Source organism: Camelus dromedarius, chromosome 7 (assembly GCF_036321535.1).
Source record: "Camelus dromedarius isolate mCamDro1 chromosome 7, mCamDro1.pat, whole genome shotgun sequence".
Classification (NCBI taxonomy): Eukaryota; Metazoa; Chordata; class Mammalia; order Artiodactyla; family Camelidae; genus Camelus; species Camelus dromedarius.
This window is the reverse complement of record NC_087442.1, coordinates 49,449,627-49,476,107: the sequence shown is the minus strand read 5'-3', so window position 1 is coordinate 49,476,107 and position 26,481 is coordinate 49,449,627. Positions and strand designations below refer to the sequence as shown.

The window sequence follows — 26,481 nt, the reverse complement described above, 5'->3', positions numbered from 1 at the left end:
TTCTCCAATATCTTATGATTCCTCAATTGATTTTGGATATATGTAGTATATTAAAGGGAGGGAGGATTGGTGTATGTCTACACTGTGACTAGCAAACTCAGAATAGGCTTTCAGAACCCACCAAAAGGAGATTTTGGTGGTGTCTAGTGAGGGAGTTCTGGGCTGGAGGCTGAAGTGGAGACAAGTTATATAAACTTCAATAGGCAGCAATACTGACCACCAGTCTCACTTCATAGGTTTGCTAAGAGAATCAAAGGTGTAATGAATGTAAGTGTAAGTTAACAATATAATGGTTCTGAGTTTGGCCTTTGGAGTAAGAAGTGGATTCAACACCCACTTTTGCAAAAATTACTGAAACTCTCCAAGTCTCAGTTTACTTACCTTTTTCAATTGGGAAGAATATTATATACATCATGTAATGGTTAAATAATCCAAGCAAGATATTTAACACAGTGCCCAACTCAAAAATTGTAGGACTCATTGTTGAATATAGTTTGATTCTTACTGATACAAAATAAAGTACAATGTAAGTGTATAGTCACAAGTGACCAAAGCTTTTTTATAACAGAACCTGAAACCATATATAAGTTATACATGTAGCAATAATATTATATTATATACAAATATATGTTATTCACTTTTAAGAGTCATTTATTTATTTTGTTAAGAACCTTTTAGGAAGCATATTAATTGAGATTCTTAACACTTCAGGTCTTTTAGTGAGGACATTTTTAAAAATGCTATTAGTTTTATTTTTCTCATATCTTTTTATCAATTCCAGCATGTTTATGTCATAAAACAATTAGAAAAATGAACTATGAAGTTTGGGATCATTATCAAAATTATCAAGAATTTTTTTCATTCATTTTAATGAAACAGGCCTTTTTTTTTTTTTTGTGGGAAGAGGGAGTGGTGTGGGGAACAAAAAAGGAGGAGGAAGGAGGCTGGGAAGAGAGCCATAATATAATATTAAAATTAGGCAGATTGGACAAGATAACATAAAGCCCCATGCCATCTTTCTGCTTTGGCCCAAATGATTTAATAGCTAAAGAGCTCATGCTCCTGTGTCTTCAACTCTTGCCGTCACAATTTTACCAAAATAAAATATGAAGTCCTTTTTGCATCTGGCATCTCTTTTGAAGTCACTCTAACTGCTGAGGGACTGCTAACTGAACTGAACGCTTCAAGAGAGCCAATTTACTCAGCTGGTTGCAAAGCCTTTGACCTTAATGGTGGGACTTGGCAAATCAATGCGTACACGTATGTTTAGTGTTCTGTCAAGAATTGCGAAAATGCTCTGTAAGCCATAGATCCTTCTGCAAAATACTAGTTTGTAGTTTAAACATTAGTCTTTCTTCAGAGGCCAATGAGGCTAGTTAATTAAGCCTGAGGGGTTATGAACTGTTGGCAGTTAATAAGTCATAAAATTCCTCCATAAAACAGGATGCGAGATTCCATCACTGAAGCAAAGAGTACAAAGGGCCGGTGTATAAATATCTAATTGTACCAAAGGACTGGGCTTTCTCAATGACTGCTCATCTGGAGTCTCCAGGGCATGTTCGCTGTGGTTTCCTGATTTTTAGAAGCCAGTTTAAAAAATGAGTGCATTAAAGGGTAATTTGCCTGAAAGTTCAGGAAGTAAAGGGGGTGGTGTGGAAGCAAGCTGAACAGCAAAAAGAGAGAGGGATATAGAAGACAGAAAATGAGAAGGAGGGTGGGATAGAAAAGACAGGGAACTAGAAATCAGGAAAGTTGTCTCCACACAGAGTTAAATGTGACTGTATTTGTCATCTGTTTTCTTTTCCCTGTAGGATGTTCACCATGGAAATGGTACACAGCAGGCCTTTTATGCTGACCCCAGCATCCTGTATATTTCACTCCATCGCTATGATGAAGGGAACTTTTTCCCTGGCAGTGGAGCCCCAAATGAGGTTCGGTTTATTTCTTTAGAGCCCCACTTTTATTTGTATCTTTCAGGTAATTGCATTGCATGATTACCCCTAATTTTCTTGTCCTTTGCTGGTGTTTTAAATTACACGAGATTACTGAATTATCCCATGGGACCAAGAACCAGTGCAGAACAAGTGCATAACCCAGAGCACTGGTTGTCAAGCAATGTTGGGCTGATTTGACATGTTGTTTGATGTTTATTTCAAGAGCTTACATGTGTTTGTTTTCCTCTCTTCTTGCTTCTTCCCTGTGCTCTCCTCTACCCACTGTGGTGTGGTTTTTCTCTTCCCAGGTTGGAACAGGCCTTGGAGAAGGATACAATATAAATATTGCCTGGACAGGTGGCCTTGATCCCCCCATGGGAGATGTTGAGTACCTTGAAGCATTCAGGTTAGTACTTCTTTCTCTCAAAGTGGCAAATTAGAAAACAAAGGTCCACTGAAACAACACCATATGTAAAAGAGAAATGCAAACTTCTAGCTAAGGTACAGTGGCTAAAGGAGCCATTCTATCAAAGCTCTAGGAAGTATTTGCCTTGGGGGAACCTGAATATTGGTACAAAGTCACATAAGGAGTACGTGTATGAAAAAGAGGTGCGTCAAGACCTAGTATGCAGGTATGTTGGCCAGTGGCCAGGCATGCTCCCCTCCCCTGAAAAAAAAAGAAAAAGGAAAAATATTTTTGTTCAGTAGTTCTGGAAAATTCTTCCTATTATAACATATGATGTGATTTAGAATGGATATTAGCTTATTAAAAGCTCTAGGAAGTCCTTCACTACTTATTTAACTTTTTTGAACAAGCATTGCCCAGACTTCATTGAACTATAGAATTTCTTTTGCATGTAGCTCTCCATTAGTTCTGAGGAGCTAACTGACATTTGGAACATTGGCCTAGGCAGTCTCACTTCATGGCTGAGTAAATGACTTTTCTCTCTCATAATATGTGTATTTTCCCTCTCACATTAAAACACTAGCTGACTAATTGGCTGTTTTCAGTTTCTTTAAAACATGTAGCCAGTGATTGAAGTATATATTACTATGTAAATATTTCATTCTGCTACTTTTTTTTCCTAAAAAACTTTAAAAATTAATTTAAATAAGAAATACAACAAATTAAAGGTTTTCTTTTTAGATATAGTTGTTTTAAAATGCATTTGTTCTCTGGAATTAAATTTTTTTTCAGTCCTTGGAAAGGTCTTTGTTTTAAGGAAAAATACCAGATTATGTCAATATGTGCTTCACTTGCAAGATTTTAGATTTTAACCTCTTGGTAATGCATGATTTTTGGATGTTTTGTGTATTTGAAAGCAAAAGCAAACAAGTGCATGATAAATTTTAGAAGCATTCTTTTTTTAAAAAATTTACCATTTATAAATTCCCAAGGGCAAAATCCTGTTGATAATATATCCAAAACACATAGGGAAATTTTTTATTTGGTGAAATTTTGGTGGGTTTCTGTTGTCCTGTGTATCATACATACTTTAATTTCTCATTTGAGAGTCATTCTCATTTGAAAATAGGCCCAAGAAAAATTATAGAAAACTGCTATTTTCTAGAATATACAGTAGAATAAATATATTTGCTTTAATATTTGGGATACTAAGGAAAATTCTACTCATAGTTCAGATTTCTACTTTGAAAAAAATATGTTCATGTATATATACTATTTATAGAAAAAGTAACAGACAAGTTTATTTACTTTGACTTGGGTTGTCTATGACGATACTTTGTGTTAATTAGAAAAACTAAAAACTTATATTAAGAAACTATAGGGATTTCAATATTATGAAATCTTTTTGCTTATATTTGCAACTTAACAAGCATTATTAATATTTTAAAGCAACTCTAATGGAATAATAGATTTTTATATTATTTCACATATGAATTAGTCTTTTTACCAAGTGAACCCAGTAACATACAGGATACATTAAGTTCTCAACTTTACTGTTGCATATGATCATATCCATTAATGCCTGCCATACAAAATTGTTAGTTTTTTATTATTATAATACTATTTGTGGTACTGTAGCTTTACATAGGAATGGATCACATTCACAACAGGGAAGGATAATTTATATTTTACACTTGTTTGTTCTCTCATGACAAAGTTAATGGTGGATGAGTTTTTTTTTTTTAAAAGACCCCTTTGAACACGACAGATTCATGAAACAATGTGAAAACAGATAATTCAGTGTACATTGTTGTCTTTTGATTGAAATGGTGAGTGAATCAAGTGCTCCTCAAAGTGTGTGAATATCCTCAAGTGTGGCACCTTCTCTTTGCTTGGATTGTAGATGATCTGTATTAGTAAACTCTTCTAAACTTCTCAGTCCAGTCACCATATCCAAGCTTAGAGGAGAAGCGGTGTTATTTAGCTAGGCTAAGTGTAAAACTGTGGCTTCTAATGTTCGTAGTTATTTAAGGACCAGATTTAAACCATAGTAATTCTTTTCATTTTGAACTATACCATGTCTGTTTGCCACTTAATGTGTGTGACTAGAAATACTTGTAAATTTGTTATGGAGGAATCAAGAAAGTAAGTCTTTCATTCAAAAAAAATTCATTGAACAGATAGTATATGCCAGGGACAGTGATGAGCACTTGGAATTTAGAGCTGACTTGCTCTTAGGGAGCGTAACGAAAGTGATACTGTTCTAGAGAATAGATGTCCTTAGATAGAGAGAAGATAACATGATGCAGGGTCTCAGGAAGGGCTTCACCACGTATTTTTTGACCTGTGCTTTCAAGGATAAGTGGGAGTTTTCAAGGGGTAAAAGAATTGAAGTAAGGGGATTCATACTAGGCAGAGAAAGTAGACTGAAAAGCATGGAGTCATGACATGATCTTGTTCTGTGGGCTCAAGTGCATGAGGGCGGGATTGTGTGGCCGGAATACAGATCATAACTTCCTTGTCTTTTGCAGGCAAAGGACTGCCCATCTTGATATATAGGTTCCTTTCTAATTCTGAGTTGTAGTGAGATGCACTCCCAAATAATTTCTGATTTAGTGTTATTTTATATGCGTATCTTTCTTAATATAATTCTTCTTTCTCAGTGTTGAAACTGAAGATTTTTCTGGCATCTGTGTGTGGGTGCAGAATACAGAGTTGGATGAAAAAGAATTCCTTTTCTTTTTTCTTAATCTTTAATTGTTTCTAGACTGTGGTAAGTGTCTTTGAAGGAAAGCCTGAGTCTCTGAAGCTCCGAGTAGAATATAAGATGGCTGCTTATTTTACCAGCCAAAATTTGTCACATATGTGGCTTATATCATGTGCTTCTTCTGTGGCAAAAAGAAAATTACAAGCAAACCGAACATTTTCGTGTTTGCTTTACATTTTAAAGATAGTTTTAAAAGTATAATAGAATGTCTAAATTAGTTCAGATAATTAGTTATTTCTTACATGCAGTTCTGAAATAATTAAAGAATATACTGCAGATTTTTCACAAAAGTTTTAAAAATATTCAATAATATCAAATGTTTATGTTCAACTAAATATATTTCTAAGGTTATCAGTTTATAAGATAATTATGAGTCTTACATGCCAGATTCTAGATTAAAAATCTTACAGACATTTTGGCTATTTCTTAAGTGGTTTGTAAAAGCTACAGAACTACTCATTGGAAGGGCCATGACATGGCTCTAAAATCTATGTTCTTTCTGTCCCACCACACTGCTATGCTTTTCTGTAGTTCATGACTTTAAAGACTAAGGAGTGATAAAGCACAGTGAACTTACACTGAAATGTAAGATCGTCTCCCCCCAACCAAAATCACAAATGCCTACTATACAGCATGACAAAGAAGAGCTATTCAATAGTATTGGCCAAATGAATCAATTAATAAATGAATAAGTCAGAGAAGAAAAAGGGAATGATCACTACAGGAGAAGCATTGGAAACCCCTGATATTAAGTGAATTTAGCAAAAATCTGAGGGAGCTGCATGAAACCTCTCTCTTGGTCCCTCAAGGAGTATGCTTTACAAAGAACTCTGAACACCCATTCTTTTGCTGATGACAGTGTCAGATGTCTTCTCTTCATTCAACAAAGAGTGGCTGATTGTTTGCTAAGCAGCTTCTGTACCTGTCACTTCAAAAGATTGTTCCAGTGGTTCTTTCTTACTCATGGTCTCTAGATGAGCCCTGGACACATTATTTTTACTAAAGATTAATTCTTTAAGAATTCTGCAAATGTTAAAGTGATTATTTGTATAAGACCATTTATTTATTTTTATTAAAGTATAGTTGATGTACAATATTATGTAAGTTACAGCTGTACAAAATAGTGATTCACAATTTTAAAGGTTATACTCCATTTATAGTTATAAAATATGGCTGTGTTCCCCATGTTGTACAAAACATTCTTACAGCTTATTTTATATCCAGTAGTTTGTAGTTCTAATTCCCTACCTCTATTTTACCCTTCCTCCCTTTCCTCTCCCTACAGGTAACCACTACTTCGTTGTCTATCTGTGAGTCTGCTTTTTTTGTTACATTCACTAGCTTGTTGTATTTTTTAGATATCATACAGTATTTGTCTTTATCTGACTTACTTTGCTTAACATAGTATCCTCCAAGTCCATCCACGTTGCTACAAATGGCAAAATTTCCTTCTTTTTATGGCTGAGTAATATTTCATTGTATGTATATATAGCATATCTTCTTTGTCCATTCATCAGTTGGTGAACATTTAGTTTGCTTCCATATCTTGGCAATTATAAATAATGCTGCTGTGAGCATTAAGGTGCATGTATTCTCTTTGAATTAGTGTGTTTTGTGAGGGTTTTTTTGGATATATACCCGGGGTTGGAATTGCTGGGTCATGTGGTAGTTCTTAGTTTCCTGAGAAACCTCCATACTGTTTTCCACAGTGAAGCAACAGTTTGCATTCCCATCAACAGTGTACGAGAATTCCCTTTTCTCCACATCTTGCCAACATTTGTTATTTGTGTTCTTTTTGATGATAGCCATTCTGACCGGTGTGAGGTGATATCTCATGGTGGTTTTCATTTGCGTTTCCCTAATGGTTAGTGATACTGAGCATCTTTTCATGTACCTGTTGACCATCTGAGTTTTCTCTTTGGAAAAAAATGTCTATTCAGGTCTTCTGCCCATTTTATTTTATTTTTTTTTATGTTGTGTTGTATGAATTGTTAATATATGTTGGATATTAACCCTTTATCAGTCACATCCCTTGCAAATATGTTCTCCTTTTCAGTAGGTTGTCATTTCATTTTGTCAGTGGTTTCCTTTGCTGTGGAAAAGCTTTTAAATTTAATTAGGTCCCATTTGTTTATTTTTGCTTTTATTTCCTGTGCTTTAAGAGGTTAGATCCAAAAAATATTGCTAGTATTTATATCAAGGAGTGCTCTGTCTTTGTTTTCCTCTAGGAGTTTTATAGTATCTGGTCTTACATTACATTTAAGGCTTTACTCCATTTGAGTTTATTTTTGTATATGGTGTTAGAGAATATTCTAATTTCATTTTTTTACTTGTAGCTGTTCAGTTTTCTCAGCACCATTTATTGAAGAGACTGTCTTTTCCTCCATTGTATTTTCTTGCCTCCTTTTTCATAGATTAATTGACCTTAAGTGTGTGGATTTATTACTGGGCTGTCTATTCTGTTCCACTGATCAATGAGTCTGGTTTTGGTACCATAATGTTTTGATTACTATAGCTTTGTAGTGTAGTCTGAAGTCAGGGCTCCTGATTCCTCCAGTCTGTTGTTCTTTCTCAAGATGGTTTTGACTATTCAGGGTCTTTTGTATTTCCATAAAAATTTTAGAATTATTTGAGCTAATCCTGTGAAAAATGCCATTGGTATTTTTGATAGGAATTGCGCTGAATCTGTAGATCGCCTTGGATAATATGGCCATTTTAACAGTATTAATAGTTTGTTTATGGTGGGCAAGAGATGATGTGTATCTCATGCTTCTGATTGAATCTAATGAGGAAAACATGTTTTGAAAGACTAGTAATTTCCAGTGTAGAAGATATTAGTACTCTTTGAAATTACACCTGTTTTATTGGATAAGTAAATGAATGAATGAGTGAGTGAATGACAATCTCTGTGTGGATTTTTTTATTTCAAAAAATAGGTACAAGCCCTTTACATTCAGAAGGTATTGATGAAATTATAAATTACTCATTTGGCATACACGGAGGACTAGCTAAGAGAGTGGCATGGAGTTCTTGATCTGGGTTCCTTAGGTATAAACAACTTGTGATTTTAAAAAAATCACAGCTCTCCAAGCCAGCATGTTATAGTCTGTAACTACCATAATTAATATTTGTTAATGGTAGGAATTTCCAAAAGACAAAGGCTCTCTAAATATTAGCGCTTTAGGCATGTTCATTTCTGGGGAAAAACTCCTTCCCAGAGTGATTCTTTCACTGAGGTTGTCAGTAGGCCAACTAAAAATGGGATTTGAGTGAGTTGTCTAATCCAGAAAAAAGATACTTAGTAGAAATTTTTGTTATTTTTATTGTAAACTACTTGTTCTTTTCTTTTCATTGACTTATAAAGTATCTCTATTTAATCAAAATGTTTTTGTGCTTGTAAATGTTACCTTTGCTAAAATACTTTGACTATGTAACTAGTAGAATGTTTAAATATTAGTATATTTGTTTCTAGTCAAAGCAGTTGAATCAGTTGAGCACGTACAAACATTCCAAACAGCCTGTATCTCGTTCTATCATCTTTGGTTTACACCTGTCTGCTTTAATGATATAAGCAAATTTAAAATCCATTAATACAAAATTGTGACTGGAAACTTGACTAGACAACATATCTATTCTCAGTTCATCAAACTGTCAATTCTATTTTATATGCAGCATCTTTAAAATAGAGTTTCCTATGATTTCTCCTCTACTTAGCAAAAATAGAAAAATATGCATTTAACTTGAGAGCAGAGAATAGAATCTTTGTCATATCTGTAGAGCAAGTATTTCTCAGGCAACTAGTCAAAATGGTCAGCCTGCAGTTTTCTTAGAGTGGTTGGATTTACTATGGGATGATAGTAGATAACTTCAGGCAAAGCACATGAATAAGTCCAGTATTTTATTTTCTCTGTTGTTTTATTAAACATATCATTGTTATTACAATTAATTTTAGAGCACTGACTTATAAATATGCTTGTCGCCTGGAGAGAGTGAAATTTAGAGGTTGTTTAATTCTGAGAAATGAGATGGGACCATAGTACATATTTATGTTCTAATTGGTAAAGACAACTAAGTAAATATTTTTGTGGTTGTTATTCTTATTTTAATCATATTTAAATGTAATTTCATGTGAAGAGAACGGAAAGTAAAACCATTATAAAAATAATAACATAATTGATACTGATAACATAGTAATAACAGAACATTCTTTGAGGACTTAATATTTGCTAGGGCTCATTTCTTTTCATCTTTACAAGTTGTTGAGCTAAGTGCTCCAGGTTTCCAGATGAGTATACCAAGCCCTGTTGAGCTTCAGTAGGTCTCCTGATGTAGCATAGCTAGTTAATGGTGATCAGAGACTAGGTGGCAAAAAATGTGAGTGTAGAGAGAGTACTCCTATGGCCCTATGCAATAAAGTAGAGTTCTTCTGTCAAGAGTTGGGATAACAAAACAATTATAATAAAGTGAGAAATTCTTTGCAAATTCATTTTAGTCAATCCAGCATTTAGCTTGGACATCTAAATTGGTAACGCTATTTTAAAATTGAAAATAACCCCTAGATTTTCACTACCCTTGTACTGTATAGTAATTCTAAGCCACTTCTCTTTGTGCCTTTCCATCGTCTGACACTGAGCCTATCAAATGAAAACCCTATAATTTTTCTTCCTTTTGATAGCCAGACTATTTATAATGGAAATGCATATATACTTTTTCCTTTTTAGTTAAAGGAAATATTTTCTTATTATTTACACATTTAGATTTTTTGAAATGGGTATGTGATTGAACTTGAGAAAACCCAAATTAAATTTTAATAGAAGATAGATTGATAAGTGAACTTCTAGATCCAATTTTGAAATAAATAATGATTTATCACCATCTAAAAAATCATACTCAATGCTGCAAAATGATTTGGGGCCTTATTTTGTCTATAAGAGCTGTGGTTGATGCTTCCCAGTCTTGAAATGGATTTTCAATTGTTAGTGACAACCAAATATATTATGCTCATGATAGTATGTATTTTCCCAAGGATGTTGAAGACATTTTGGGAAAGAGGGTGGAATTTCTTGAAACAATTTGCCAATATGAAATACTGTACATATCAAATTGGCCCTACTACCATCTTTCCCAGACCGTTTATCATAGCTCACAAATCAAGCCCACATTTTCTCCTTCTGAAAGACTTGACTAATAAAGAAGATGTGGGCTTCAAATCTGAACTTGTCAGTCAATCTTGGGAACAAAGCAAGAATGATTTTCATCTATTGATATTTTATTTCATTGAAGAGTGATACATATGAATTTACTGCTGGTGTGATCTACAATTTTATTCATTGTCCAGATTCTGTTCTTTATATTCAGCAAGTAGAGTTGTTTCAAGAAGTTTTATCAGAACAGGTCAGAAGAAAAAGATCCATAGGAATAAATTTTCGAAAGCTGTCAGCCCTATCTGCTCTTTAGTTTCAGCAGTAAGTATAGTTAAAGAACATTTTTTTTCTCTTTCATCTATGCAACATATTGTACCAATTTTCATCAAAAAATTACAATTTCTATAGGTGTGTGTCTCTAGATACCCTTAGAATTTTGCTCTTTGACCCTGGGAGTAAATTGATCTTACGCACACCTGTCTTCCTTGGGAAACTTGCAAACTTCATTTTTGAGCTGAGCATCAAAGAGATATGATATTATTAGACAATGTAGAGCTCAGATAAAAAGTCCAGGAAGTATCTTGAAGTTCTTTAAGTTCTGAAAGGTAAATTATATTATCTGCTATGAAGAACTATTTAAAATAGTTCAAATGCTACGACATAGTTTTTATTATTATTTTAAAAGGTCAGATCAACTGTAAAAATTTTAAGACAACATTTTTCCCTTCTGACTGAGAACAGTTTTAAAGCCAGAAATTTCCAGGAATTTGTATAGAAGTTACACAGTTTTCCAAATAATAAGGACTAATTAAAAGAGTAGCTATGTTCTATTAATTTTCCCTAGCAGTACTCTCTAAAAAAGAAAGCAATTTGTGTTTCTAGAAATTTGTCTTTATTTTCCAAATGGAACAGTGGATTTTAAAACCCCTGCCTTGCACAGAATCCTCCAGCATATATGTAATACTCAGAGATATCGGGGAATGAAAGCTTTCCACCAAATATTATTATGAAGCTGTTTAGGCCCAAAATAGGAGATCTTTTGTGCTGTCAAGCAGCTCAGATCAATTCATCAACTTAAGTCATCTCATCTAATAATAATGGAATTAGTGTGCAGTTAATTATGATAAGACACAGCCATACTAGAAGATAAATATAATTAATATACTATGGAGTCACACTTTTTTTTCACAGTTTTAGTGAATATTTTAAGCTTATGCTCTATTTACTGCTAAGATATGGCCGAATAAAAGTCACTTGTCCTCTGTTCATTGAACAGCTATTTACTAACCACATTTCAGTGCCTTTGTGTCTTAGGTAGGTTTTCTTGAAACAGAATAAGTCCCCTCTATTTCCATGATTTCACACTTAGAATTTACTGTAAATATATTTAGATGACAAGTAATGTGAAAAAAAGAGATAGAATTTTTGTTTTAATCTACCATAAATATAAATTTGCAGTCCCTTTTTTGGGAACTAGATAAATTTAATGTTTGCTAATAGGAATTTACTTATTAACTTTTGCAGCTAGAGGAATCCACTTTGAGAAACTTCTTTTCAACAGGAAGTCTGTTCAGATATTACTTCTGAGGTGCAAGGCTGGAGTTTATACCATTTCTGTCAGGCAGGACTTTCAGATAGTAGTCCAGGTCTTTGCGTGACATCAGATACCTGAACTATAGACCCAGTTTTCCATAATTCATCCCAATAACTTCATGTTATCTAGATGACACTTGTAAATCAACATTTGTTCCCATTTATGTAGACATTGAAACTCCTCTGGTACTCTTACAGAAGGGTGAGGACTTGTCATCGTGTCTCTTATAAATCTGCCCATCTGTCTTATGGGCATCACTGTCCTGGGTATTGGCTATAACCCTCTTCTATTCCAAAGAGCAGTTCTGCTGCTGTGAAGCCATAGGGAGGGCAGCAGGCTTATGGACTGCGTAACTTCTAGTGGGAAAGGCTCAGCAAGGTAACGTTCTTGCCATTGTAGTTCATATTTTACAATTTAAAAAGTGAGTGGGAGAAGGGAGAGATGGATGATTGCGTCACCTTTCAGTCTCAGTGGAATTTTAAATCCGCCTACATCTCAACTGGGGGATATATTTTGCATCTTAAAATAATTGCAGAAAAGGCCATAAAGAAAAATAGCATCTACGTATTATCTTATGTATTAAAGAAAGACACATGTTGTTGTAGTTGAAAACAAAATACTGATTCACCTAAGATGTGTCAGTTCATAACTTCTTGAAATTAAAGCAATATTGGAGTTACTGGAAATGGATTGAATTTTAGAAACAAATGAGCATTTTTACTAGAACAGTAGTCAAAGGCAAACAAATTAAGAGGCGTTTATTTACAATGCAGAGCAAGAATGGATCTGACACAGATTTATAATTTAGAAGTTTTGTAGCCCAAAGAAAGCTTGATGACTTGACTTTCTATGCTTTCAGTTTCAGAAAAAGCCTCCTAAATATTAAAATTGCCACATTGGGCTTCTGACTGCTTTCTGTACCCAAGTGCTCTCCTGTGTACAAGTTTCTGCTACTGTCAATTCCTTTTTATATTCCAGGGCTTCTAAACTGAAAATACCATTGCAGAAATTACTCAGTGGTGCCTTTTGAATAAACATCATTATTCCTCATGACTCAGTAGGTGAAAAAAGCAGGGATAAGAGTAATAAAACTGGGGTGTATCATATTTTATTGATTTAGTTATAAGTTATCTGATTAAATTCTGAATTATTCAGAGAACTGAAGTCTGTCAGAAGTGTAGTATATTCCATATAGTTATTTGAGAATATGCCAATTGATAAATTCAAATGCAGCGTCCAAATGAAGCACATTTAATTAATATCAAAGAAGGCTCACTCACCTGTTAGTTTACTAGTGTCAGTTTTTTAAAAAGTAAACAAATGAATATTTTGTCTATGTCTTTTAACATAGCAGTGATAAATATATATGTATAGATAGATACAATGTTTGACACGATTCTCTAAACATGCTTTGAAGAAATTAGAATGTAAAGAGATTATCCCATTGTCAGAGCTGAGCATGAAATCCTCTACCAAGTTTGAAGGGCTTATGAGGCCCAATTTAAAATTTTGTTGTTTTATAATAACTTTGGAAAAGTGTATTGTTTCTTGTAAAATACCCACATGCTCTCCTTTGGAATGGCTCCAGACTGTAACTGAACCATGAGGTTGCCCCCTGGTGCTTTATGTATTGTTTAATTGTCCGCCTTTGGTGGATGTTTTTATTAAAAGCCTATTATTTAGGATAAGACCAAAGTGTCATTTTAAGAACAGCAGAAGCAGAACTGTTCAGTCCCATAGTTCATTTTCATAGGTGTGTTAGTGAGCACTGGATGCAGCTAATGAGCCTGCCAACATTTTTTCTTGTAATACTTCAAAAAGAGCAACAACAACAACAAACAAAACCCCAGATTTTTATTTTCCTCTAATAAAACATGACTGGACTGGCTAGAAGATGCGTGCGTTTGTAAGGCTGTGCCCAGGGCAGTAGGGAAGAGAGGTGTCTGTGCTGTGTGTGTTCACCCGCTGCTCTGTGTTTTGCTCCCGGAGGAGGTAGTCTGGGGTTGAGTACACTTTGATGCACGTGGCCACGTCAAGCCCGAGAAGCATGAGGGGCAGGGAAGTTCATGTATCAGGAGGGCCTTGGTGGGCTTCCTGAGATGTTTACCAAAGAAATGTACACTGTAGTGTAGATCAGATCTATAAAGAAAGTTCTTAATGCCCTCTCCCTCCCCACAATCTCCTTGCCAAGTAAGTATCATTCTGAAGTTCTCAGATCCCTTTGAATGTAAATAAGGGTCAGGGAAAAGGCTTTAATTTAGTGATTTTAATTCTAAATGTTCTCCTTGAATATTTTCTTGTCTGAAGTGGCATCATGATATCATTCACTGATTTCTTAGTATTTGGTTCTGGAAAGAATTCACAGTGTTCTCTAGCAGGTCTTTGCCACAAAGAGCAAGCAAGAATTCGATTAGCCTTCTTCCCTGGCTAGTCTTAGCGACTGTGACCCACCCTCAGGCAGAAAACTTGAAGGCAGTGTACCTTGATACAATTTCTAGGATTAAATGATCTCATTAAATTCCAATGCTAGATATCATGTTGACATTTGAGGAAATATGATTATTGACAAAATGTAAGCCTGTTATACTCTATATCACTTCAAAAGGAGAAAGGCCATTAGGCCATAATTACATCAGAAACAGTATACACATTTGGCTGGTTTATAAACTGTCACTTTCAGAAGTACCAAGACATATAAAAGTCTCCAAAGGTTCCATTATGACCCTATTTCCAACAGTATTCTCTGACAAACTAAATAAATTACTGCATGTATTGGACCTTTGAGGCTTGGGGCAAAGAATGGAAAAATTATTTACAAAAGCTTGAAAATATTTAATCACTAGAGGCAGGGGGGCAACGGTGTTTTAATTAGCAGGTCCTCGGGCCATTGGCTGACTGGAGGCTTTCTCAAACAACCACACAAATGCACTGAATAGCTGTTTGCCAGCCTTAGGGTCAGGCCTGAGATGAAACAGATAAGATAATTGGCTCTAATGAAATCCAGAAGGCCTTGGCTTTCTTGTTTGAGCTTGGATTTGAAAAGTGCGTGTGGAAGTGAAGCTTAATTCAAACCAGAACTGAGCTAGGCCCATTTCTCAGTGACTTTGATATTGTTTGAAGTTCTAAAAGTGTTCGCCACACCACTAGCCTGCTGGGCTGGGCCTCCCTGGTACCCTTAATTACTAAGCTTTATTGCTGACTTTACTACACAGGAAAGGGGCCATTATATGTTCCATCAACATCAGCTCTTCTCAGATTGGAGGAAAGGGCAGGGTTAAAGGCCACTGTAGGAAGGCAAAAACTTCACTTTGAGGTAGTCAGATCATTTACCAGTGTTGAATTTCACCCTTATGCACATACATTCCTTACAGCACAGAAGCCCAATTTCCATTTTTTAAACAAGTGATTACTTTTCAAAATATTTTTGTTTGTGCCTATATTTTGCAGAAAGAACATTTATTTTTAGGAGCTGAAATGACTGCACCTGATATACTGGGAAGGAAAAAAAGCAACCCCCCGCCCCAATTAATCATCACACCAGAAAGGTCTGCTTGGATTCTGTAATAGGGAGGATTATTATTAATGCCCCTTTGAAGTGGAAATAAGTGAGGAACCCTCCTGTGGTGTGAGAGTTGTCCTGACACCCTGAGGAGTAAAGACCCCTCAGGAGACTCTACAAAATTAAATCCCAGCTTCTAGAGTCTCTCACAAAGGGGTTATACAAAAGTGCTCTCAATCCAGTTCGAAGCCAAGAGGCAAAAATGAGGAAGTCTCCCTCTTAGAGGTTGACTGTAGTGTCACCAAGGCTTCTGTCTTCCCCAAGCTTGCTGTTGCTCTGTTGCTTTTGGTCCATTGGGTAAAGATGGATTATGCATCTTAACGAATTAATAGTTATTCAACCCTTAGCCCTCTCAGAAAAGGAGACCTTGTCATGTTGTGAAAGCCAAGGGACATGGAGTTCAGGCCTATTTCCTGCCCTCCTTATCACCTCTTGGGTAGGAAAGTCATGAGTGATACCATCTGACTTGCTTCTTTTTGAAATAAAAACCTAACTATTTTTGCATTATTCAAGTTAATTTGACATTAGTGTGTTCTAATCTCATGATGATCCTGCTAACCATTCATTCAGTACTCCTGAGTATTCTTATGCACAGGCTGGACTGGGGGACTAGCTCTCCACGAGGATGATGTGTCTGTGCTAAGTAACCCTACAGAGAACCCAGGGAAATCAATACTGAGAAGACAAAACTGAGCTTCTGCTTCCTAACCTCCTAAGAGAAATTAAGGGGGCCCTTGACAGATACTTTTTGCCAGTGATGAACATGATGTCAGCTCAGATCAAAAGAAAGAAGAGTCTTAGAATAATCACCTGATTCCAATATATTTTTTATTAGGCACTGTTACTGACTGAATGCTTTTATCCCACCCAAATTCATATGTTCATGCTCTAACCCCCAGTGTGATGGTATTTAGAGATAGGGCCTGTGGGAAGTAATTAGGGTTAAATGAGGTCATGAGGGCAGGGCCCTGGTCTGACAGGATTAGCATCTTTATAAGAAGAGACACCAGAGATCTTTCTCTTGCTCCCTGTACCAAGAGACCAGGAAAGGCCTTCTGAGCACATGATGAGATAGTGCCCATCTACAAGCCAGAAAGAGAGCTCTCACCATAACTCAGCTTGATGGTGCTGACCACAGACTCCTAGGCTCCAGAATGGTGAGAAAATAAGTTTGTTGTTTAAGCCACTCAGTCTCTGGTATTTTGTTATGGCGGCCTAAGTAGAGGAAGACAGGCACCACAAAGATCTGAGAGAGCAGACAACCCAATAATGGCTATAAAGTTGAGATACCAATAAAAGTATTTTCCAAACTACATTCTGCTAAACACTAGATACAGGGGATATTGATAAGTATGTCTCAACAATGAAAAATATCCTATGGTGAAAAATCTCCCCTTCATAATTTGCAAAAGCATATTAAAGACTTAGAATTCCAGTAGTATGGAAATGTTAGATTATTTAACCCATTATTTCTTCAAATTACTTGACCATGGAACTTCCCACTCCTCCAGTTTCTTTCCCCCAAAATAACTATAAATACCATGGAAACAAGCATTCATAGAACATAACTGGGGAAATCGTGATATATAGGGAGCAAACTTGGTTGGCACTTTAGACAGTTCATTATTAATTAAACATGATAATATAAATGTAAATAACATACATCTACCCTTAAGATACTAGCAATCTAATAAAAATAAATGCAATATATTCATAGTATATAATATAACATTTTATTGTCAGATAAACTGAGCACTTCAGTGACCTGTATTCTACAGACTGTCTTCTCCATTTCTCACTGGTAGCGTCTAGATGGTTCCTAGGTAACACATGGTCATGAAGACAAAGAAAGAAGGAGAAACAGAGAATCAGCAGAAGGAAAACGGAAAAGAGGGTCAGTTTCCTTTGATATCACTATTAAATCATCCAGTGAATTTTCTTAGGGTAACGTTACTGCCATTCAAAATTACAGCAAATTGGTGATATTTTACAGTCACTGTGTATATTTTGTTTCAGTTTAAATATGTGCACATATCTCCCAAACTCATTTTAGATCAGGTATGACACATTAAAAACATGGATTTTTTTTTAACTCTTATATTTAGCAACTAATTGCAGTGTGAACGTGTAATTGGTTTTATGGGTAAATTCATTTCTGGACTTAGAGACAAAGTATTAAAACCTTAATTGTTACTCATGATTACATTTTGCTGAGGGAAAAAGGGGGAAATTAGTTTGCTTGTCTTTATGTCAACAAGGGGAGAGTTTCAATTAAGTAAATACCCTTCATGATAAGAAAGCACACCCTGAAATAAGACAGTAAGAGTTAAATTATTACTTTTCCTGGCTAAAAAAGAAATTGCCTTTGGGAGTGGACCTTATGGTATCATGGCTCAGCAATGTCATTTTGTTTCTAAACATATTTCTAGATGTACATATGTCCTGAACTTTATTAAACCATAGCTATGGTTATCACATATTTATTCAAATGATAATTATAGTTATCAGAGCAAAAAAAAATAGCAGAGTCCTTAGTCATTTGCTTAAAATATTCTTGTTTTGCTGCATGTACAAGTACTCAACCAGTATCTTTAAGATAGCCATGTAGGTTGAATTATGTAAGTGGAAAAAAAAAAAAAAGCCTGAATAAAAACCCAAGAATAAGCCAAAAAATTATTTATATCAAAGCATTTAGAAGTCATGAAATAGCATTATGACATACAAACCTTTGTGACATTTTAGTAGTTTCCCCAAAAAAGGAGAAAATACATTTATTGAACAACAAAAGAATGCAGCTTTCCTTGGCCAAGTTGATCGTGATTCCAAAATGCCAGGTATGGGATGATCTTGGGAAACTGTGGGTGTGGCTGGAAGGCACAGTGTTCCATGTGACATGGACTCTTGTACTTCTTGTTCTGGGAGAGGCAGGGGTGTGACAATTCTCCTCCCCAAATGATAGTTGCAGAAGAATTCTTCCCTAGAGTAAGTCTACAGAATGCTTCCCTCCATGAACCATCAATAGATATTTCCTGGACCCAATATTAAAGTGTCTTTTGTCCCAAAGCTCAAAAGCCCTTCATCCATTATGACATTTTCTCTGTCCTCAAACATCCTTATGAATTGGGCAAGGTACTTATGAAGATCACACAGGCAGTTAGTATCAGGGCTAGAATAAAAGTTTGGATGTTCCCTCACCATTAATTGAAAATGGGAATCTGAGTGCATTCCCATGACAAACGTGAATGTGTTTAGAAATATACTAAGAAGAAACCAGTTCTGGTGGTTGCAAGGGCTTCAGTTTGCCCAGCAGTGGCTCGCCTCTGCTCTCACCAGATTCCCACCAGGAGAATCTGGGCTACGGTGTCTGCCCACTCTTTCTCTAGTGCTTTGCTTTATTATTATCTCTTAGTAATTATCATCCTTTATTTGCCTTATCATGAAACTTCATTTTTGATTTTCAAAGGGTACACATGAAAGATTAAGACCTAGATTGATATGATGTAATTTTTTGAAATGTTAATTGGTGTATTGATTTATATTACATCATCTAATCAACTTTTAAAAATTCCATTAGCATCAAGTGTCTATAATTAGTTCTGTCTTTAAAAATACATTTATGAAAGCAAACCATTTTTCATTTTCTTTTTTTTTTTTTTTTTACAAAAACATCAGCTCAGAGTTGGTTTCCTGCATGCTCGGATTCATTAGACTTTCTTCCTCTTTTATAATAGAGGAGCAGCCACTCAGCAATGCCTTTTTCCCTTCTGGCAGGCAGGTACATGCCTGTGGGGAGAATACCATACATAGAAACTGAGGTTTATTTGAAACTTATTCCCACATAAAATTCTCCTGACATGGCCGATGAGGGGTGCAAAAATGGCACGACTCTATTCTGACTACCTGATCAGTGTTGTAATTCAACTTTTGGTGTTTAAGGTATCTGTCATGGGTATGGGTGTGCAGAAAGTAACTGACCTACTGTGGGCTCAGCTCTAGGCTCGTTGCTGTGGAGAAAAATGCAGAGTATCCAGCAGTCTCCTTGGAGAAGTTTATAGTCCCAGTTAGGAATGAAAATTACTACGAGACAGAGTATGAACAAAGCATAAAATATTGACCATGCAGTGGGTGGACACAGATAGAGGAAAGGGATGCTACTCCAAGCCTTATGCTTCCAGTGATTTCATACAGCACAGGCATACTGTCATTTCTGTTCAGGGTCAGCCCCAGTTACGGGTCTCACTCAGTCTTACACAGTTAAGAGTACTCCCTTTCAGAGAAAGAATACCAATGAAAAAAATTAAAAATAGGCCCTGGCCTTGGAAAGTGTCTGTGTGAATGTGGGACTCTGAAAATTAAACTTTGTGGCTTTATGGTAAATATGCCTTGGTTTGTATAACCCTAATGCTTTGTATCACCAGTATTTGAAATGAAACAGTGCACAACGTATCATGTAATGAGCCTCAGATAAAAATAGTGGCTTATCTAGCTCAGGATGGGAAGCAGAGAAATTCTACGAGGGTGGAAGATTTCTTAGAGAAATTGCACTGACAGAGGACAGTCTTGATAGAAAAATTCAACTGGGATACATTTTTCATCCTAGGGCAGATGCCATGATGATCAAAGTAAAGGATTTTTTCCTCTGTTTCCAGTGTATGTTAAGGCAGATTTTTTTTCCCCCTAAATAAACAGAAAGGACCCATCAAGAGAAAGTAATGAAGTCAATTCAAACAAACCAAAGTGCGGGTGGGGAGAGCAGTCTGTTCACATGGGGAGCACACAGTTTTCTGTTGGTTTTGGTGTGAAGAGTCTGCACCTGTTTGTGAACATGTTCAAAATCTGGACTGAGGGAGTGCCTGAGCTGGCCCGGCTCCGACGGTCCTCCTAAGGGGTAGAGTTGCTTTAATGCAGTTCACGTGTAGGGTGTTTTCATCTTAACCAGAGTGATTTATGTTAATGAAATGAAACAGAGAAAATACCCTTGACATCCTAGTCTCCTTTTAAAAATATTAAATAAATATGTCCAAGACTTTTGTATAATTATATTTATTAAAACAAATGGAAGACTTCAGTACACTCCAGAATAAATTTGTAGGTGACCCTGGGTAGGGTTAAGTCCATTAGGAAAAAAAATGAGTTTGGGGTTCCTTATCAATTCTGAAAATTCTCAACAGCCATTAAGATCAGACAGTGAGCATTAATTCTAAGGTAATTTATTCTGTGATTTTTAATATTTTGTCTGGTTTCTGAAAATGTAATCCCCAAATCATGATTCACAAAATATATTGAGAGCATCTTTATAAATCTGGTACTAGTCCTCCTTAACTACCTCTTTGGAGATTGTCAAAATTAGCGCGTGTCAGTTTTACCTTTAAAGTATCTTTGCAACTGTTAAAATATAAAAGTTTAGTTTCTAGAGTTAAATTGTTACAACTAATACTGAACTAGTCATTTTAATAGAACTTACAAAGCAGCAGAAAGACTCTTCAACTCTTGGATTTCAACAGTGTGCATTTACCTATTTCTGCATAACACTATTATGCAGTTAAATTCCATGGAAATTAAATTAGTCAAATGAATAGAATTTAAGAAATCAGTTGATTGGAATTTTTCTCAGAAGTTACCTAACTGAAAAAACACCAGGTAAAGAATAATTCACATGTCTGGTTATTTTAACTGCTGATTGAATTGTAATTTATCCAGCTGATTGTGACATTTAGAAAAACCAGAATTAGCCAAGGAAAAAGTTTATTTGCTAGGAACATACTGACATAGTTTTAATTCTACTGGTACACGTAAACAGTGATCAATTTTTGGAAGACTTTTTAAACTAAAGATTAAGAAAGTAGAACTGAATAAAATCTTCTATTTTTAATACCTTTCTGTCCATTGCTGCGGGCAGATTTCACCACATATTTACCAGAAGTTCGCCTAGTGTGATGTATCTATGGGTAATTTGGTAAGCTTCTAAGGTAACAACTACCTACCGATATGCAGGATAAGAAAATAAAATGAAAAGGAACTTTTACAGTACATTTCTGAGCAATGCTTAAGTTAGCTCTGTCTGCTGGTTGATACATCATTACACTGCCATACATTTGCAGCTGAAACATTATATTTTTATTTTTGGTCTCTTAGATATAGATATTAAATGAATGACATTCTTGTGGGGCAGATGGTAGTGATGGTTATTGTGATGATGATGATGGTCTTTTAATGAGTACTGGGACTGTTACTGTATCTTACAACATAGAAAATAAGTCTGTGACACTTCAAGAGCATTATCAATTAGACAGAAAAGGACAGCAGGAGAAGGGTCAGGAGATGGGTAAAACAAAGTATAGAAATGGCTAAGTGAAGACCAAAGAAAGGAAAGAGGCAAATGGAGGTGAGGACAGAGTACAAACACTTGAGAATGAAATGCTAAAAGGAAAACAAATTAATGGAGGAAAATATAAAAAGTCTAGTAACGGAGTAAGTAATCGAATCAGGGGTAATTTTTAAAACTAAGTGAAGAGTAAGGACCCACTCCAGGAACGAAAAAGCAAAAATAGTAAAATGCAGTTATTTTCATTTACTACAGCTATAATTTATAAAAATGAGGCTTTATTCTGGTCATTGATGTTACCATTTTTATGATCTGTATATTTTGTTAGTGAACTTAAACCCCTGAAGAGGGCAGTGTGATCAGTGTCTGTACACACCAGTCAGGTCTTGTGATTGTTAAGTATTTTTAATATCACCAGTGTTTAATGCCTTTATAGTGTAACGTGAAAACTGATGCAGTTGGTTACTAGGTGTTTGATGAAAGATTTTAAAGGTGGATGGAATGAGCTAGAAAGGATCCTTTAATCCCACCACATTCTACTCTCCAGAGGCAGAGTCTGAAACCAGAGAAGTAAAAGTACATGTCTCTGTCACACAGCCAGTGACTGGTAGAGCCTAGTTTCAAACGCAGATTGCCTGACTGCAAGTCCAGGGCTCTTTAAACCAGGTTACATACAGCACATTTTTCTAAAGATGCATCCCCAAAAGATCTGTCATGCTCCAGCATTGTTACTGTAGAGAAGGGAGTTTGAAAGCTTGACTAATTAGTGGCTGTTCTCTGTGAACCTGACATAAACACACATTTTCTCCATTTAGAGAAAATAGTCGCAGCAATTTTATTTTTTACCTGACCCTTGTCAACAGCCCCTGTCTCCTTATTCCTATCACTTGGAGAGAGCACTGTGCTTTAAGACTTCAGCGTAAGCACTCCTTTCCTGCTTGTCCTCTGCAGATACTGGTCGTAGTTCACTGCGTCTACTGTGTTTCGAAATGGTGGCCAGCCGCACTTGAGCACTCCTTTTCAGCTGCCTGTGGTTTCACCACTTCTTAATATGTTAAATTTAATTAGGCTGTGGTTGCTAGCCCCTTGCTTTTTTGCTTGCCATTCTGTCGGTTAATGTTTCCCTTGCATAGGTCAGAAGACACGGGGGGAGGGGAGAAAATGGGGTGGGGGAAACCCTTAGCCAAATCCAGGTCAAGCTGTCTAACCAAACGGTAGCTGACTCTACTGCTGACTCAGTCTGTTTCACAGCCTCTGTTGTACCAAGAGGCCTTTGCAGTAATGGAAACATTTCTTCTTTTCCTCCTGTGCACCGCTGTCTTCCCTGACTTCATGCAGAGAAACGTGAGGGGCAAAATAATTGTAAGCATTACAGCTTTTCACTCTAATGACCTTGACTCTGCACTGGGATAAATGTCTAATTACCAAGAATTCAGCACAGACCACATTAGCAAGGCTGATGTTTGCTTTGCACACAAACCAACATCTGTTGTATCTTTGGAGTGGGGCTGTTGGTTAGGGGAGCTGAATCCTGCTGTTCTCTTAAACATGCATGTTTTGAACAGAAGGTGCTCTTATAATATTTTGGTCTTGGGAGATAATTGCATCATAGGTTCAGGTTAAAGACTTACAGCTCCCAAGAAACTATAAACTGATTAGATTTTGGATTAGATTTCTAATCCTAGAAATCAGAATCCATTCTCTAAACAAACCCTCAAAATCAGAATGCATTTTGTTGTTTTGGTCATTATGATGAGCAGACAGAGTTGACCACATGGCAGTCTCCTCACCACTCATGGCCACTACCTAGAAGCGGCCTCCACAGGGTATCAGTGTGATTGATTTTAGAAGCTGGATACAACCTCTGTTTTTTTTCCTCCTGAACTTTGAGTAAAAAGAAGTCTATTTTCTGCCAATGCATTAGCATCTTCCCTTAATTTCATTGTTAGTTGCTAATAGAAATGGTAGGAAACAAAGAATTTCATGTGCCTTTTCCTTTGGAAATATCATAGCGATTTTTTTCCATGAACATTTTTCTTGGTTAACATAAACAATATAATTGAGTGTAAACGTCAGTTCAGGTTCAAACTACTTCTGTTTGGGGAACCATTTTCTAGTTTGCCACAGCATTATAAAACAGATTGCCTGATTAGCTGAATTACTGAGATCCTGAGGTCAGGAACCAGACTGCTTAGTTTCAAACCTCAGGTCCTCTCTGTATTGCCTGTGCCACCCTGGGCCAGTTTGTTAAGTCATCTGTGCCTCAGTTTTTCACATCTGCAAAATGGAAAAGTTAATAGAAATACCTTCTAGGATTCTGTGTGAAATAGATGAGTTTATTTTAGTGAAGCACTCAGAATAGGGCCTGACACAAACTAAGTGCCATTTGCTATTCTTGAAATAGGCTTCCTAAGATGCGAGGGTAATTCTCGTTATAGTAAATACCTAGAGAAGAATTTAGACTCTTCCCCTTTGTTTTGCTTCTAATTTTTAATAACAAATGTCAGCATACATTTAAGGATCTAATCAACTAAGTGCTTTGCCTGTGTGTGAGAATTGTGATTTATTTTTAGCAGGACACTAGCCAAATCTCTTCTGTCTTTTAGGCTATTTTGTTCTTAGAAAAGTTTCTAAGGAGATTTTTTTTTCCTTCAGGAAAGAATGTGCTAATTGACTAAGGACTTAATATCCAGCTTTTAATGGAAATCACCAGTTTTCCAAATACATTTTTAAAAGCTATACCTGGCTATTATATTATGCAGTATAATATATTTTAATAGTTACACATCACATTAGGGTATCACAATTCTCAGTCACACAGTGTAAATCTTCCTGAAAATGAGGTGAAAAATATACCATAAGGGCCTGAAGCCTCAGAAAAGACTGCCTGAAAGGGGCTGTAACCAGAGATTTGTCTTCTCTGGGACATATTCTCCCTGCTCACAGCCATACTTCACAGTGGCTAGAGAAAAGCTTCTAGGGCTTCTTTAGAATCCATGAGGATGCAGAATATTCACGTGTCATGGGCTGTAAAGGAATGCTGTTGTAGAATTGTTTTAGGCTAAAGTCTGTAATGAAAATAGCTCCCTATGTCTGGTTATTCAAATATCATCATCATTCATTCAAATTGCTTTCATTCTTTATTAAAACTTTTCTTTAGGATAGATGGCACCTGTTCATCAAAACCAAAGTACCTGTTACCATCTTTCTGAAGCTTAAAGTAACTTGATATTCTCTTCCTTGAAGTTTGTATCCCTCCTGACTTTTATAACACTGTGGTCTCCTGGATCTCTTTCTGTAATTTTAAAGGGTTGTTCTCTTTTCTTACTTGACTTCTTCCTTCTGCTCCCCAAAAGGTAGAGTGCCCAAGGTTTTCTTTCAAGTTCCCTGTGTGCTTACAAACTGACTTAAATAATAGAAGGGCTTATATTTGTAATTTGGGCTGGTAACGAGAATGTAGTTATGTTAGAGAAAAGTTGGAAAATGGAGATACAAAGGATCATTACCCATAATCCTCTTCACAAAAGATAGTGTAATAATTTTAGGGTGAATATGAGAATTTAAAAATTCTGGCATTTAATTAACAATATAATTATAATTTTGAGTAAATATTATATCTTAATTTAAATTATGTTTCTTTTGAGGAAATTAAATTGGAATCCTTGTAAGATTTCTAGTATTTTGACTGTTGATTCTGGTTGCAAATGCCAGTTGGAGAAATTCTTTGTTGTCCAGAAGCCATCTTTGTAATACTAATTGAATGTCATAGCTAAAAAATATAATAGTGGAAAAATACATATATAACGTTTCTATAGAAATGTATAGGGCTTTTAAAATAACATTTTCTCTTGTATGCATTTAATCCCTCAAACTCTAGGAGACAGTATTTTTTTATCCTCATTTAATGAAAGAACAGAATAAAAAACTCTGCTTATTAATAAATGTGTAAATCAATTAAATTTTTAATTAATAATACTGATAAATTTTTATACTATATTATTATAAAAGTAAAACTTGTTTATTATAGAAAATAAAGAAAAGTAAAGAATAAAATAAAAAGTACTACTTAGAATCCTAGAATATAGTTGTAATCTCTAATAATTTTCCATATTTTCATTATCTTTCACTTGTATTTTCATACTTGCATTTTAACACCAACATTATAAGCGTTTCTTCAGATCATTAATTATTCATTAAAATGTATTTAAACTCAGATTATTAATATAACCCTTCTATTATTTAGGTCATATTAAAACATAGTTCCTAATAGCTGCATAATATTATTTAACCAGCTCCCTAATGGTAGGCATTTACCTTGTTTTCCAATTCTCATTATTTTAAATATTGAGCAGACTTAAGTTTGTCTTCATTTAAAATCTGATTCTTTCCTTAAAGAAAAAATTCTAGAAGTTGAATTATTAGTCAACATATGTGATAATTGTTTTGTTCCTTTTTTCTTTTTTTTTTTTAATTGAAGTACCGTCAGAATTTCTTGATACAAACTACCCAACTGATTTCCAAAAAAGATCCTAAAAGTTCATAATCCCTCCAGTAACATATACAAGTACCAATTTCAACTCACTTTTACCAATAAAAAAAAATTAGTGTTTTTTAAAAACTACTTTACCATTTGATAAGCAGGAAAATGGCATATTTTTGTTAATTTACATTTCCCTGGTTACTAATAAGGTGGATTTTTTTTCAAATATTTAATGACCATTCATATTAATTTATTACATGCCGATTCTTAAT

At 35.4% G+C, this 26,481-nt stretch overlaps 1 protein-coding gene across 1 annotated transcript in view; it reads left to right on the top strand.

Annotated features, from left to right (window-relative positions):
- HDAC9 (histone deacetylase 9) overlaps nucleotides 1-26,481 on the top strand; it is a 682,621-nt gene that overhangs the window by 526,926 nt on the left and 129,214 nt on the right. Inside the window, exons 21-22 of the mRNA XM_064487516.1 lie at nucleotides 1,812-1,931; nucleotides 2,243-2,340. Coding sequence (XP_064343586.1) covers nucleotides 1,812-1,931; nucleotides 2,243-2,340 — 218 coding nt within the window. The remainder of the gene's footprint in view (nucleotides 1-1,811; nucleotides 1,932-2,242; nucleotides 2,341-26,481) is intronic.